This window comes from Ranitomeya variabilis, chromosome 4 (genome assembly GCF_051348905.1).
Source record: "Ranitomeya variabilis isolate aRanVar5 chromosome 4, aRanVar5.hap1, whole genome shotgun sequence".
In the NCBI taxonomy this organism is placed as follows: Eukaryota; Metazoa; Chordata; class Amphibia; order Anura; family Dendrobatidae; genus Ranitomeya; species Ranitomeya variabilis.
The window spans coordinates 97137876-97154117 of NC_135235.1; the positions used below are offsets into that span (position 1 = coordinate 97137876).

At 42.2% G+C, this 16242-nt stretch overlaps 3 protein-coding genes across 4 annotated transcripts in view; 1 reads left to right on the plus strand and 2 right to left on the minus strand.

Moving 5' to 3' along the window:
* The window catches only part of LOC143769907 (intelectin-1-like), a 128556-nt gene extending 123836 nt beyond the window's left edge, over positions 1-4720 (minus strand). The window contains exon 1 of the mRNA XM_077258949.1: positions 4179-4720. The gene's annotated coding sequence lies outside the window, so the exon portion shown is untranslated. The remainder of the gene's footprint in view (positions 1-4178) is intronic.
* The window catches only part of RPP30 (ribonuclease P/MRP subunit p30), a 49201-nt gene extending 36290 nt beyond the window's left edge, over positions 1-12911 (plus strand). For both annotated transcript variants that reach the window (XM_077258951.1, XM_077258952.1), the window contains exons 9-12: positions 2027-2056; positions 8165-8202; positions 9413-9492; positions 10484-12911. In XM_077258951.1, the coding sequence (XP_077115066.1) occupies positions 2027-2056; positions 8165-8202; positions 9413-9492; positions 10484-10593 (258 nt within the window). In that variant the 3' untranslated portion in view covers positions 10594-12911. The remainder of the gene's footprint in view (positions 1-2026; positions 2057-8164; positions 8203-9412; positions 9493-10483) is intronic.
* A 248-nt stretch (positions 12912-13159) lies between these two features.
* ANKRD1 (ankyrin repeat domain 1) overlaps positions 13160-16242 on the minus strand; it is a 32336-nt gene continuing 29253 nt past the window's right edge. The window contains exon 9 of the mRNA XM_077258948.1: positions 13160-14317. Within this exon, the coding sequence (XP_077115063.1) occupies positions 14207-14317 (111 nt within the window). The 3' untranslated portion in view covers positions 13160-14206. The remainder of the gene's footprint in view (positions 14318-16242) is intronic.

The window sequence follows — 16242 nt, forward strand, 5'->3', positions numbered from 1 at the left end:
CTAGACCGTAATACGGACCAATGCTATGCGTGAAAAAAACGCATAGCACTCGGGCCAATGTTAATCTATGGGGCAGCTCCCATCATCTGTTGTTTTCTTGGCAGTATTACACGAGCATACTAAATCGCAGCATGCTGCGTTTTTCACCGTATTACGCCCAAAATACACCAATGCAAGACTATGGGTGCGAGAAAGACGCGCACACCACACGGACTATCAGTGTGACTTGCGAGAAATACGCACTGGTGTCCTATAGAAAAGCTGGTTAAAAATAGAATCTATAATTGTCTAAGGTCCACTTCCGTCTGTCTGTCTGTAACGGAAATACCGCGTCGCTGATTGGTCGCGGCCGGCTGGGCGCGACCAATCAGCGACAGGCACAGTCCGGCCGCAAACTGGCCCCTCCCTTCTCCCCTCCAGTCATCGCGCCCTCTGACCTGAACAGTCAGTGCAGAGGACACGGAAGACGGGGCAGCGGTGGAACGCGGAAAGGTGAATATGACATACTCACCTGCTCCCGGCGCTCCTGACGCGGTCCCTGCATGTCCCACATCTCCGGGAGCAGCTGCTTCTTCCTGTAGTGAGCGGTCACGTGGCACCCCTCATTACAGTAATGAATATGCGGCTCCACCCCTATGGGAGTGGAGTCCATATTCATAACTTTAATGAGCGGTACCAGTGACCGCTGAACAGGGGAAGAAGCTGCCACTCCCGGAGACGTGGGACATGCAGGGAACGTGCCAGGAGCGCCGGGAGCAGGTGAGTATTTGACAGGCGTCGCTCCCCTCCTCCTCTTGGCCATTGTCTGGGCAGGCACTAGTGGCCAAGCTCCATTGAAGCCAACTGTACACTATGTAAGATATAAGCTCTAGCAGCAGGACAATGACAGCAGATTGCAGTTTGCTTTTCCTAAGTTACTGTATTTATTCGATTATAAGACGCACTTTCTCTCAATTTTTTTTTTGAGGAAATGGTGGCGATTTTTTAATATGAATTTTAGCTGTGGTGGAGCTTTCCGGCTGCAGCGGGGTGAGGTCTCAGACTCGCTGCTGTCGGAGGCAGGAGTTGGGCGATGGCTGCAGGCCCCAGGCTGCTACGCCGAGATGTTGGCGGTGAGGGGGCTTAGCCGACATTTTGTGAGCCCAGAGCCCACACTTTCCATACTCTTCTATGCGATGGATCCCGGGAAAATGGCCGCCGGAGGCGGCTCATTCGCAAGTTGACATCTTGACACAGACTCCAGACTTTTATTGGCAGAATTTCACAATACCATGGCTTATTCTTTACTGATTCCTTATGTACCATCTTACAGACGAGTGGAATGGACCTCTACACTATAGTGTTATGCTCCGTTATACTGTTATGGCCATTTGTGTCTTTGTTTTGGCTTGTGTTCTTTAATAAATATATACTTTAGTCAGGTGATCCTTGTCTTTGCATACCTTCTTTTTTCCTTCTTCACCACTGGGTATGTGATAAGTAGATCTCGACCTTATTTAGGGTGGTTCCCTCTACTTTTCCTTGTTATAATTGCAATAATGGGCGATCAAAAGTTCATATCTACCCCAAAATTGTGTGGATAAAAACGTCAGCTCAGCGCCCAAAAAGTAAGTCCTCGCCCAGCCCCAGATTCTGAAAAATGGAGACGCTACGGGTCTCTGAAAAGGCATTTACTTTTTTTTTTTTTTTCTCTCTCCCCCCATTCTTACAAACTTATGATTTTTTTTCACCACTTAAATAAAAAAGAACCCAGACATGTTTGGTGTCTGCAAACTCGTAATGACCTGGAGAATCATAATGGAAGGTCAGTTTTAGCATTTAGTGAACATGGTAAAAAAAATTAAAACAATTGTGGAATTGCACTTGTATTGCAATTTTACCGCACTTAGAATTTTGTGTTGGCATGGACAGGGCAGTGCCATAAGAATGAGACTGCACACAGTAGGGGAATATAATGTCAAATCGATGAAGAAAGATTTCTGGTGTAATGTTTATGTGCTGATCGTGTTTTCTTCTTTTATTGTAGAATATTATTCTATCCAGTGGCGCAGAAAAGGTACGTTCACTCTAAGTCGCTATGTATATCTGACACAAGTCCAATTATGTGCACACGAGTGAATGTACAGCATGTCCGCGCAACGGTCACACTGCAGTGTGTGACCTCGGCCACAAGGAACATTGATCCTTACCTGTCCTATAACATTTGTACCTTTTTAATGGTGGTCTATGATCACCAGCAGCAGGGCATTGCCAGTGTTCTCTGTCCTGCATACAAAACCACGGGCAAATAGAGTAAAACATAAGGGTAAGTTCACATTAGGCGTGTTTTCAGCTGCAGGAAAAAAGGCATGTTTTTCTTATGTTTTTTTGCTGCATTTTTTTGGCTTTTTTGTAGTTTTGGAATGTTGGAGTTGTCTCTTGTGCATGCTGATAAAGTTTAGTGTTGAAACAAATAAGTCATTTTCTATAGAGTCTTATCTGCAATTTTTCAGTGTTTTTTTTAAGCATTTTTTCACCACCCATTCATTTCAATGGGTAAAAAACGCTGAAAGTGACATGCTCCATTGTGCAAAAAAACATGCAAAGCACAAATGATGCTGAAAAAAGCCAATGTGTGTCCATGAGATTTCTGAAATCTCAAAGACTTTGCTCGTACCATAAAACACAGCTGAAAATTTGCATAAAAAAAGCTGCAAAAACGCCTAGTGTGAACTAGTCTAAGAATAGAGGCCTCACCCCACCCCCAAGAGTCTGCCAGCTTTTGGCTTCATAAGAAATCTGTACAATATACAGAGATGCCAGAATTGTTTGTTTTGTTTTGGGGTTTTTTTCACGCTTCAAAAAATTGGATTAAAGATGGCCAAAAAGTCATGTGTAGCAAAAACGCCAGATCACCCCATGAAATAAATTGTAACATTGATCAGTTGATGGCAAATTTAAAATAAAGTTATATTTCTCAGAATCTTCATTTTTTACATTTTTTTTTAAAAGCAATAAAACACAACAGCAATCAAAGCTGGATTTCTTTAGGAGCGAATCTGCAGAGTAAAGATACCAGACAATCATTACTGTGCAAGGAATGATGTAGAAACACAATCCAAACAACAATCAGGCCGGAAATGCGCGCACCGCTGACCCTCGTCGTGATCGGGGGTCAGCGGTGCATCGGCATGACCACCAGAGGTCTCTTGAAGACCTCTATGGTTGGTGATGCCAGATTGCTGTGAGCACCACCCTGTGGTCGGCGCTCATAGCAATGCTGTAATTCTACTACATAGAAGTGATCTGAGCTTCGCTGCTATGTAACAGAGCCGATCAGGCTATCCCAGCTTCTAGCCTCCCATGGAGGCTATTGAAGCATGGCAAAAGTAAAAAAAAATGTTTTAAAAAATATGAAAAAATTTTTTTTAAAAATCAAATCACCCCGCTTTCGCCCCATTCAAAATAAAACACTAAAAAAAAGTCAAACCTACACATGTTTGGTATAGCCGCATTCAGAATCGCCCGATCTATCAATAAAAAAATAATTAACCTGATCGCTAAACAGCGTAGCGAGAAAAAAATTAAAACCGCCAAAATTACGTTTTTTTGGTCACAGTGACATTGCATTAAAATGCAATAGCGGGCGATCAAAAGATCATATCAGCACCAAAATGGCATCATTAAAAACGTTAGCTCGGCACGCAAAAAATAAGCCCTCACCTAACCTGAGATCACGAAAAGTGGAGCTGCTACAGGTATCGGAAAATTTTGTATTTTAAAAAAAATTTTAAGCAAAGTTTGGAATATTTTTTTACCACTTAGATAAAAAAGAACCTAGACGTGTTTGGTGTCTATGAACTAGTAATGACTAGTGATGAGCGAATATACTCATTACTTGAGATTTCGCGATCACGCTCGGGGGTCCTCCTAGTGCTCGGAGTTTTAGTTTTTAGCGATGCAGCTGAATGATTTACATCTGTTAGCCAGCATAAGTACATGTGGGGCTTGCCTGGTTTCTAGGGAATCAATTTTTTATTTTTTTTTGCGCTTAGAAAAAGTAAAAAAAAAAAATACATCCCCATCATAGATTGGAACAATCTGTGAAAAGCTGACCTCTGTATGAGACTTAAGTGTAAAAACGTACATGTGAAAAGGTGCAGAAAAAGTATAAAAGGGATAATAAAACTGTAAATTACCTGTGGGCTGTTTCAGACTTAGAGAAGCGATGGGAGATGCAGAAAGTCGTCGACGTCTGACCACCTCTAGCTGACTAGATCCTCTGCTGGGCTTGGGGCCCCTAATGGCTTACACTTCTCTTACAAATAATATAATCGCATGTTTCAACAATTTGGACTTCCCCTCTCTGCCTAGGTAGCTGTTTCTCTCCATCCTGATGATATTGCACACATGGCTACATCCGTCCAGTGATAAGAAGCACGGCGCTTTATTGGCCTTACAGTTGCACAACTGTTTGATTATGAAACGCAGCTCCACTCTGGATATATATTCATGGTTGAAAGTGTTAACACCCTTGAAATTGTTCCAGAGAATGAAGTATTTTTCCCAGAAAATTATAGAAATTTCACATGTTTTGTTACACAGGTGTTTATTTCCTTTGTGCGTATTGGAACAACACAAAATAAACAGAGAAAACAAGGCAAATAGGACGTCATTTCTCACAAACCCCCCAAAATGGGCTGGACAAAATTGTTGGCAGTCTCAGCTTAATATTTTGTTACACACCCATTGCAATAATTAACTGCAATCAATCGCTTCCTTTAACAATCAGCAAACTTCTTCCACCTCTCAGCTGGAATTTTGGACCACTCTTCTTTTGCAGACTGCTGAGATCTCTCATAATTGAAGGCGCCTTCTCCCAACCACAATTTTAAGATCTCTCCAGGTGTTCAGTGAGATTTAGATCTGCACTCATTGCTGGCCACTTCAGAACTCTCCAGCACTTTGTTTCCATCCTTTTCTGGCTGCTTCTTGAAGTATGTTTGGGGTTATTGTCTTGTTGGAAGACCCATGACCTAGAAAGTAAACCCAGCTTTCTGACACTGGGCACTACATTGCGACTCAAAATCTTCAAATTTCATGATGCCTTGCACACAGTCAAGGCAGTCTGTGCCAGAGGCTGAAAAACAATCCCAAAACCTCTTTGAACCTCCACTATATTTACCTGTAGGTACTGTGTTCTTTTCTGTGTTATCCTGATTCTGTTTACGGTAAACATTAGAATGATATGCTTAACCAAAAAGCTCTATTTGGTCTTATCTGTCCACAAGACCCTTCAAAGAAGAATTTTGGCTTACTCATCTACATTTTGGCAAACTGCAGTCTAGCTTTTTTATGTTTCTCTCCTCCTGGGTCTCCTGGCCATTTCTTTTGAATGTTGACGGATAGTTCGCCCTGACACTGATGCACCCTGAGCCTGCAGGACAGCTTGAATTTCTTTGGAACTTGATTATCTACCACCCGGACTATCCTGCGTTGTGACCTTTCATCAATTGTTCTCTGCAGTCCACGTCCAGGGAGATTATGTATAGTGCCATGGGTTGTAAACTTCTTGATTATGTTGCACACCATATACAAAGTAACATGAAGTTTTCTGGAGATGGACTTGAGAACAAAATTGCTGAACAATATCAACAATCTCAAGTTTACAAGTCCACAGACAGTTCTCTTCTCTTTCTGTTCTCCATGCTTAGTGTGGTACACCCAGACACACAATGCAAAGATTGTCAACTTTTCCCCTTTTTATCAGTTTTAAGGTCTGATTTTTATATTGGCCACACCTGTTCCTTGCCACAAGTGAGTTTGAACGAGCATCGCATGCTTGAACCAAAGTTGTTTATCCACAGTTTTGGAAAGATGCCAACAATTGTCTGGCCCATTTTTGTGGTTTTGTGTGAAATTATGTCCAATTTACCTTTTTTTTTTTTTTATGACTGTATGTCGTATACTGAACTGCCCTCAATGTAAGGAGTCACAACCCTAATATAATCTGCTGTTTACCTGAGACAGATTTATCAAAATGGTTTATAATAACGTTTTTTGTGCCCCTTAGTAACCAATCACAGCACATCTTTCATTTTACCACAGCAGATTTTTAATATAAAAATGAACACTAATTGGTTGGTGTGGACAACAAAGATTGGGCCCCATTTATCAGAACTGTCTGAAGTGTCTTTTTACAACTTTTTTAGAGCTGAAAATGATGCTAAAAAAAACTCTAAAGGATGAACAAATTATCTTCGCTGTAAAAGCAACTTCCTGTTTGTATTGTGCAATATGTTCAGTCTTGAGCTATTTTTAAACATGTCAGGATTTTAAAAGACACCAAGCATTTAAAAGATGAAGCGTATACTAGGACTGTGGAGTCAGTAAGCCAAACCTCCGACTCCTCAATTTTCCCGACTCCACAGCATTGGTCACTACTGAGCATGTGCATAAAGTGCAGCACAGATTCATCTCCTCTACGACTCCACAGCACTGGTCACTACTGAGCATATGCATAAAGTGCAGCACAGATTCATCTCAGCTAAAAGTCAATGTCTGTAGATCAGGAGCAGAACAGACATTTTTGGACATTTCATAACTTCCCAAATGCTTATGAAAATATTTACAGCACATCCTGCATTGTACTACTGAACCTAATTTATCATAACTCAAATAGAAATACCCATTAAAGAGACATGATGCTCTAGGGCATATCTCAGGATATCTAATCTAAATCAAACAACAAGAGAATATATGTAGCCCATAATATCACTTTTTATTAATGGCATTTAAAAGCAAAAATTCAAATGGAATCAACACAAAAACTAAGAGTGTGCTGCCTTCAAGGGGGAGACATTATCAACTTATTAATTCAGCTGATGTTTCCTAATCATATAAACCTATCGTCCCAGAATACACTTTTCCCACCAGTAAGAATAGAACTTACATGAGATGACCAGTGCTGTTCGTGTGTTGTCTCCACCGCCCCAACGCATTTTTCAATGTTCTCTTCGTCTCCTGGCTCTCTTGCTGTTTGTACCCAATTTATTGAATATTTTAGGAGTCTGTCCATTTTATAGAGATACCCACTTAGAATCCATGACTCCCACTCCACAGCCCTGGCATGTACACAATAAGCTTTTTTTTTTTTTTCAATTTTGCACTAGAAAAAATATCTGGGGAAAAGATTACTATGTTAAAAACTCAGGAAAAGACCAAAAGCTATCAAAAGACGCTTTAAAGGGAACCTGTCAGGTCCCTCCAATCCATCAGCATTCAGCTATGTGCGATTAAACTCCTGCCCTAACCATCCCTGTATAATGTAATTCAGTTAAATAAATGCTTTAAAAAAGCATTTATAACCTCCGCTTTCCCTATGCTAATGAGGGCTATGACTAGTCGATGGGGCGTTAGTTGCTCCAGACTAGTCAGCCTTATTTCCATGTTCTCCCGCCCCTGTGGATGTGATAACATAATTTTCACGACCGGCATAATCGCCAACTCATACAAATCTAGCGCATGCGCGCTGCTCATTCCAGCAGCGTCACTGCGTCTCTGAAGCCGGGTGTATGAGCACTACGCATGACCAGTAGTCATCTTCTGAACTTCCGGACATGGAGAGTGCGCGCCTCCCGAGCCAGGAAGCCTACATCTGGATTAGAGACGCACTACACATCACCGGAAGCCATCTTCTGAACTCCCGCACTTGCGCAGCGCACGTATACAGCCTTCTTCATTACAAAAAAACGCAGCACGCCTCAGTTTCCTCAATAAAACAGATCAGACTCGCCCATTCATGACTACGGAAGCAAAAAAATCGTATGCCACAATATATCATCTGATTTTTACGGATACATTGCAATTCTGTGACATAGGAAATAGTAAATGGCCTCATAAATGATTAATAGCTGCTGCTGCTGTATAAAATAACAAGTCGTATACAGACCGCATATGGGTGACAAGTGGGGAATAAAATCATCCCACTTTACTGGATGAAATTCTGAACAATTTCTTTTTATATATTATATATGGTCATGTGGACCTACCCTGACAGTAGTATGCTCCAATAGCTGAGAAATCTTTTAGGCATTAATGACTTTCCTTGAATGTAAATATTATCATCATATTTTATTATTATTTTTGTGTGAACATAAAATGATTTTATTTTTTTGTTTTTTAGACGTTGGACTTGAGAGGTCCATATGACGTTGCCACCTTGTATCCTTTTCAATCCAATACATGGAACTGATTTGTTTTCAACATAACTTCTCCAGGGGATTTTGGCTCTAAAATTTTTTATATGGGAAAGAAACAAGGTCGCTTCATGTGCAGAATCGCGTATAATAGACGCGTTGCATGACACACAGTGGGGTATTGCATTCGCCTTCTCCTCCTTCTTCTTCGCCAGCTGATCCGTGCAGTCTCCATACATTTGGCCATCTGATCCGTGCAGTCTCCATACATTTGGTCATTTGATCCGTGCAGTCTCCATACATTTGGTCATCTGATCCGTGCAGTCTCCATACATTTGGCCAGCTGATCCGTGCAGTCTCCATACATTTGACCAGCTGATCCATACATTTGGCCATCTGATCCATGCAGTCTCCATACATTTGGCCAGCTGATCCGTGCAGTCTTCATACATTTGGCTAGCTGATGTGTGTAGTCTCCATACATTTGGCCAGCTGATCCGTGTAGACTCCATACATTTGGCCAGCTGATCCGTGCAGTCTTCATACATTTGGCCAGCTGATCCGTATAGTCTCCATACATTTGGCCAGCTGATCCGTGTAGTCTCCATACATTTGGCCAGCTGATCTTTGTAGTCTCCATACATTTGGCCAGCTGATCTGTGCAGTCTCCGTACATTTGGCCAGCTGATGTGTGTAGTCTCCGTACATTTGGCCAGCTGATTAGTGAAGTTTCCATACATTTGGCCAGCTGATCCGTGCAGTCTCCATACATTTGGCCAGCTGATCTGTGAAGTCTCCATACATTTGGCCAGCTGATCCGAGTAGTCTCCATACATTTGGCCAGCTGATCCGTGTAGTCTCCATACATTTGGCCAGCTGATCTGTGAAGTATGATCTAGTGTTTTTGTCTCCATGCTGTAGGTAAATCCTATTACTTTCTGGGCAGAGGAGCAGTGATATAAGCAATAATATCCTCATACTGTCTTATAATTGGCTTAATCACCAAGTGCATGATGGCGCTTGTCCTATAAATGCCCGATTACGGGGAAAGCTGAAGTATGGCCGCTATTGGCTCCAGTAAATTTTTTGGACAACATTTAACTGCATGTTAATGATAACAGAATATTAAGTCACATTGCGTTATACGTTGCTCTAATTTTGATTTTAACGTTTTCCTTTTTTAAATTGTCATATTAAGAAACGTTTTCTGTGTAAAATCCTGAATCTAATATTAGAGGTTTGCTGTTTGGCTTGCCTGAAGTTTCTGCCAAGGCTGCGCTGTCTACCAATTGTCGGGCTGCCCTCTTACATGGTGGTAAGTTCACGTAATACCATATCCAGTCACGATAGCTGGCGATTATTGTATTTGCAATATTCGCCAAACACAGCTGGACGTCATTGGAGTCAATAGAACTAGAGTTGAGCGAATATGTTCGGAAACGATCATCAAAAATACATTTGGTAGAAAAATGGCAGGAATATGGCAAATTTGGATTCGACGACACATTCCGAATATTTTCGCACAACTCTAAACATCACGTCCCATCTAAGAACACTGTGTTGGTGACCACCGCTGATTTCCAGAATGAAGGACATCTGCAGAGCACTAAACGCTCTGGAGTTCAGCAGCGGAAATATGAGTAGCAACAACCAGATGAGCCAAAGCTTTACAATATATTCTTTACATAGTGAAAGGAATTGAAGGGACCTTTTTTGCTATTTAATGTAGATGTAGAGTTGTTGCATTCCTCGGTTATTAAAAAAAACAAAAAACTACATTGCCAACTGGGCGTTGGCAGAAGCAGATGGGCGTGTCCTCACACAGTCCCACCCACGCTGTTCACTTAGTACTGATGGTGGGTACAGGTTGGGGAAGACCCTCTTCAGGTCCAGTATGACTATGTATAAGGCCACATATTATAGCTGCTATGCTAATTCTGCGCCCATACCGTCTTCCATGTGCTGCCATCACCAGCCCTGGTTCTTCCTTTCTATGCTTTGTGAACACTGGCCTGTATGTTTCAGGTTTTCCACAATTTTTTTTTTTTTTTTTTTTTTTTAACACCCTGACTCCTTAGACTTGGACAGTGGATGAGATTTTGTTAATTTGCATGCTACTTTTGAAGCTGAACATGTAAAGTTTTATTCGTAGTGATGTCCTCAATGTTGTGATGTTTTTCTTTCCTTCTCATATTGTGCCTTGTACGTATCCTCACATAATCCTTTTATGCAAAATTTCCTTGAAAACGTTCCATGTTGATAAGCGGATGGCACAGCCTTATTTAATAGTGTGTTTTCAACTTCAGAAACAAGGAAGACGGCCTTCGGCGTCACTTACACCGTGAAGAAACCACAGGCTAAAGAAGATGAAGGGGAAGCGGCAGAGCCGGCGTTCAAGAAAGCAAAGAAGGAGTAAAGCTCGTCCATACCGCGCAGCGTGCTACATGAGTGGAATGAGATGACAAGATCGATGATCCAGTATTGGGATCCGGGGCTAAAATTGATTATTTGTTGTTTTATTTCTTCCAAAATTAAAGTCTTTATGCCGGCACAGTGAATACGTGCAGTCTCTCATCAATGTCTGTATATAGTGTATAGAACAGAGGAAAACACAGGCTCACACATAGAAAAGTTTAACACATTTATTGCTAAACTCAATTTTTTTTCTATTTTGCTGAAACCATAAAACAAAATGGAATTGTTGAGATTTCTTTATTTCTCATTAAATACCGAACTCAAAATCCCATCTGTACTGCCTGAGCTTTGTGGCTTCACTCTGTCAAGAACCTGCATTAAAAGGTTTCCAGACTGAAAACATGATGGCGTTTTTTTCCCCAAAACTGCACCACTGTCCGTGGATTGCACGTATAGCAACTCATGTCCATGGAAGCGTAAGGGCGTTTACCTGCAACATAGACAAATCCTTTGGACAGGTGTGGGGCGCCGTTTTTGGAAGAAATTAACCATATTTTTCTCAACCTGAAAACTGTTTGAAAGGGAATCCGACCAGTAGGTTTTTGCTGCTGCATGATGTAGGGACAGAGACCCTGATTCCAGCAATGCATCACTTACTGGTCTGCATTCTGTAGTTTTGATTAAAAACACTTGTCTCTGGTACCTACCAGTTCTCTAAACGCTGAGCGCTTTAACCCTGCAAACACCACCGATTGGCAGTTTTCTGTCTATTGACAGAGCACACAGAAAGCAGCCAATCAGTGGGGGCAGGATTATACAGTAGGAGAACGACATGGCACGAGACACCTAGTCCTGTAGTGATAATCTCTTGCTGATAAAACACTGATTTTTATTGAAACTACAATAAGCAGCCCAGTAAGTGACAGAAAGATGGAATCAGGTTCTCTGCCCCTGCATTATGTTGCTGACAGGTTCCCTTTAAGTGTTGAGCATTAAGCAGTGTTAACAGAAGTCTATATTTTGTGCCCCTGTTAACAGTGCACAATGTCAGTGCCTGGCAAGCAGTGAGTGCATTATAAGCTATGGTAGCTTTGCACATTATATCAGTCTTTAATGCCATTTTTAATCACTGAAATTCCACAGTCTTTTACAGTACAGGAGAGCAACATAGTACAAGGTAGTCACCACTAGGTGGCGCACATTGATCGTCATTGACCAGTCTGCTCATCATCCGTACCGTTATACACATTATCGTTTTGGCCTTTAAAACAAATAATCGCCACTATTCAGGATCACTGCTCATGATCATGGGCTCACCAAGTGCATTGTGACCACGTGTCAAGCACTGGAGGCACTACATGATACTTGTACATCCTGGGTAGTTTGATTAATTCTAAGACCTTGTAAAATATGATTTTAGCTGTTCTGCATTAGAAAGAATCCGTATGACTCATTTCCTTGTTCCATTATTTGGTACAGTATATAAAATCAAGACCTTAATCATCATCCATCATGTCGTAAATACAGGAAATCAATACAAAATGTACAGAAAATACAATACCGATATACAAAATGTCTTCCAAGTACAAACCTTTCTATCTGCAAACCATTGCATTTCTTTCTAGGCTTATCTGGTGTCTCAACCAACCATACTGTGACCATCGTTACTTAGGGCCTAGAATCCTGATGCCACTGGGGACATTTTGGGGTTTTAGACCCTTACTGCGGCACAATAGCTTGCTGAGGATTCTACAAGTGTGCACTAGTTGTGCCTTTTACAATGTGTACTTTATGCCTGGGATGTGAGAAAATATAGGAGATGATGTACTCCAAGGTCAAATTGACTGATTTTGATAAAAGTGACACTCCGGACCAAACACATACATGGTCTTATACAAGATGCATTAAAAGATTTAAAGAAAATCTAAAGGATTTGTATGGTGTCTGGAGTGGTTCCTTACAGAATACACACCTGAGCTATTGAAGATGTTTTTTTGGTTTCCGAAAACCCTTTCCCCTATGCTGTAGTTTCTTTAAAGGGCCTCTATCTGCACACAATGACTGAAGCAAAGTGCAGGCACTCGGTGCATCATGGCGCGGCTATTCATTTATATCCTCCCTCCTTCCCACCTGCTTGGTTTCCATCTATCTCCACCCTCCTCTTGCCCTATGAAGCCAGAGCTGTCAATCAAATAAGGGTGCAGATAGAGGAAACCAAGCAGGTGGGAAGGTGTATATCAATCATTGGCCGAGCTGTAAAGCACTGAGCGCCTGCACTTTGTTTGAACAGTCATTGTGTGCCGACGGTCCCTTTTTGGACTCCCTCCAGGTCCAGCGCTGAGTCTCCATCATTGCCCCCAGTGTCTACTGTTGTCTGCAGTACTGGCATGCTGCAGCCAATCGGTGATCTCTGGGCTCCGAGTGCCTCGCGCCATCAGCTCAGATTGAGCTGCTGATCTCACTGATTGGTTGCAGTGCTGGTGATGTGACGTCAGCGCTGCAGACAATAATTGACATTGGGATCAGCTTCAGACTGCTGGACCTGGTGGGAGTGAGAAAAGTCAGGGTTTTTGTTTTTATTGTAACCAGGGGCTAGGCTTTTTCCACAACCAGAAAACCCCTTTAAGGCTACACTGGTGGTGTCCACCTAATTTACATCTTGGAAACTAGAGAAAAGGCATTTTCTTTTATCCTTTATACTACATTGTCCCCATGATGAAATAGCACAATAACGACTTTTGTGACACAAATGTCCTCCTTACAAGCTACAGAAGGGGGTAATGAGACCAGAAAATAAAGGGCTTCTTTTGTAAAAAACAGTTTAGCAATAAATGTATTTGTTGTCCATAGCAACCAATCACAGTATCGCTTTCATTTTTCCACACCAGTTTGAAAATTGAAAGCTGAGCTCTGATTGGTTGCTATGGGCAGCAAATACACTATGACCAGTTTTAAGGCCCAGTATCTCTTGTCCAGCTCGGTGTTCTCCTGGACACATCTGGTGCTTCTAACCAAACTCTAAAATTTATGTTACAAGTAAGGCTGAAACAACACAAAGATGTTATCCATGTCTTAAGATCACTGGCTCAGTGGGTAAAATCCCCCTCCGCCTACTGACATTACGTTTGTCTCCTTTCTAAGGTAGCTTCGTTGGGTAGGAAGCCGCAAATAAATTGGGCCTGACCCATGGCAGAAGCTTCTCATTTCTAAACATACAGCCTGGAACACGTCCTGGCGTCACCCGCTGTAAGTCGTGTCTACATAGTCCACCACAATGGCTACGTTCCATAGGGTGGAGTGTTTACTCCTGCACACAACATATAACGTGCATAATTATCAATCAGGCAGCAATGGTGTCCTCTTTTTTTTTTTTTTTTTTTTTTTTTTAGATATAGTAGACACAAGAATTTTTGCCTTCATGGAATTTGTATAAAGCGCAATAATAAATCTAAAAAATACATAAATAAGTACATAAATAAAAATACACAAACATTGAAAAGTGCAAGAAGTTTCAAATAAATAATATGGAATAGTCTTATCTCAAAGCGTGTAGCAAATAAAAAAAAAAGTGCCTGGCGAATGCCATCTCGGAGTGATGCCGGCTGGCAGCGCTGTCAGAATTGCTGGATGTCACAGCTCTTGTATGACTTTCCCTGAAGGCCGTTGAATATCTCCTTCACTCCATTCTGCCACTGGAGGGCGAGCTCCATTGCTGTCCTTCCCGCCTGTCGGCACAATGTGAAAGTAATTCAGTTAGGCAGGAAAATATAAAAATCCTTGAAGTGTTTCAGATCAAGTGTAAAAGCGAGAAGGATGTAGCCATGATAGGTTCGCATGGACGTGGTGGTCCATCACGCAGGAACTACACGCTGCGCCGAGGCTGTAATCACGCAGGCCGCTTTTGTTCTCCGTACCGTTTTTTGATCATAGCGTTGGCACAAATTCCAATGTTGTTCAGTCATTTTTTTTTATTTTTGCATAAATGTTTAAGAAATATGTCCAAAAAGCTTTGTGCCAGTATCTTAACATAAAGGGTGCGAAAAAAAAAATCAGGCACAAGCATCTTATTAAACATGGGCTGATGTCTTTAAAGGGTTGCTCCACTACTCTTAAATCTATGACCCATTTTATGGGTTTCAATATTAGATAGTTGGGGGTCTTACCTCTAGATCCCCCACGGATCAGCTGTTCTCAGTGTCGGCAGCAGCTGAAAGTTAGGCTGGGATCACACAGGCGAGAAATACGATCGAGTCTCGCATGTTAATACCCGGCACTGCCGCTGGCACTCAGGAGTGGAGCTTGCGGCTCCATGTATTCCTATGCGGCTGCACGCTCCGCTCCTGAGTGACTGTGGCAATGCCGGGCATTAACATGCGAGACTCGATCGTATTTCTCGCATGTGTGATCCCGCCCTTAGTAGTTGTGGAGCTGAACAGCACAGCTTTGTCAATACTGTAGTGGCCGCTGCCAAGTGCTGCAGTTGAGGCCCTATTCAAGTAATCAGCAATGGATCGGCAGTACCAGTTGACCGAGCTGTGCTGTTTAGTCCCACAACTGCTTCCATCCGGTAGGCACCAACAGCAGCTGATCAAGCTGTTGCCATGTGTTGTTGGAACACCACAGACCTGATACTGATGATCTATTCTTAGGATAATTAATATAAAAGTAGAAGCGCAACCCTTTAACTTGCCCCCACCACTAAGACCTCGAGCAAACCACTGTTGTCATTTTTTGCTCATTTCCTCTACTTAGATTGCTTTTCAATTTTTTTTTACTACATTTAGCTGCTAAAATGAAAGTTCGTCAATGTAATACAAATACTGATGAGATCTGACAATGGGAACTGCTGTGTGTTGGTTGTCTCCCCTGTTCGGGTCCTGTGTGAGGGACTTGCTATTATGATGCACACATGAACTAATAGAGCAGGGATTTTTAGGATGTAGCAACACCTAGATTTGGCCTGCAAAAGAAAACTGATCCAAAAAGATCAGGATCAATTGTTTTCTTAAAGTCATAGCAGATGGTGGCTGGCAGTAACATTACTTCCATTATACTGTTCAGAGTTGTCCCCCATATTTGCACAGACCCTCAGTGCCATGCTGGTAAGTTTATATGCGGGGCGCATCCTAGTAGTAGGGTGTTAAAAATTGAGAGAAAGTATCAACCGGAAAAGGCTCTTGACAAAATTTAAAGGGGTTATCCGACATGTAGGTTTTTTTTTACTCATAGTAAAAAAAAAACAGGCAGGTAGTTGCTAACAGAAGCAACTACCTGCCTGTTGTACCGGTGCCAGCACAGAGTGGTCGATGACGGTGATTCAGCTGCTCTCTGTCAACAGCGCAGCTCCTCACCTGGGCTCCTCATCTTCTGGGCTGCTCTGTCGGATAGGCTCTGTCGGGAGTGGCTGTAACTGCGCCCCTGGCATTGACTGACAGCTCGCTCATCATTTGGCCAGCTGTCAGTCAGTACTGGGGACACTGCTACCGCTCTCTATACACAGAGCGGTGACTAAACCCGCGCTGGCGCCACCCCCGTGACTGAAACCAAAATGCTGTCGGGAGGAATAATGTTAATTTCCTCTCAGGAACATGGCTCTAAGTGCGGGCTCCGGGCAGGATCACAACGCTATCAACCTGCAGATTAACCCCAT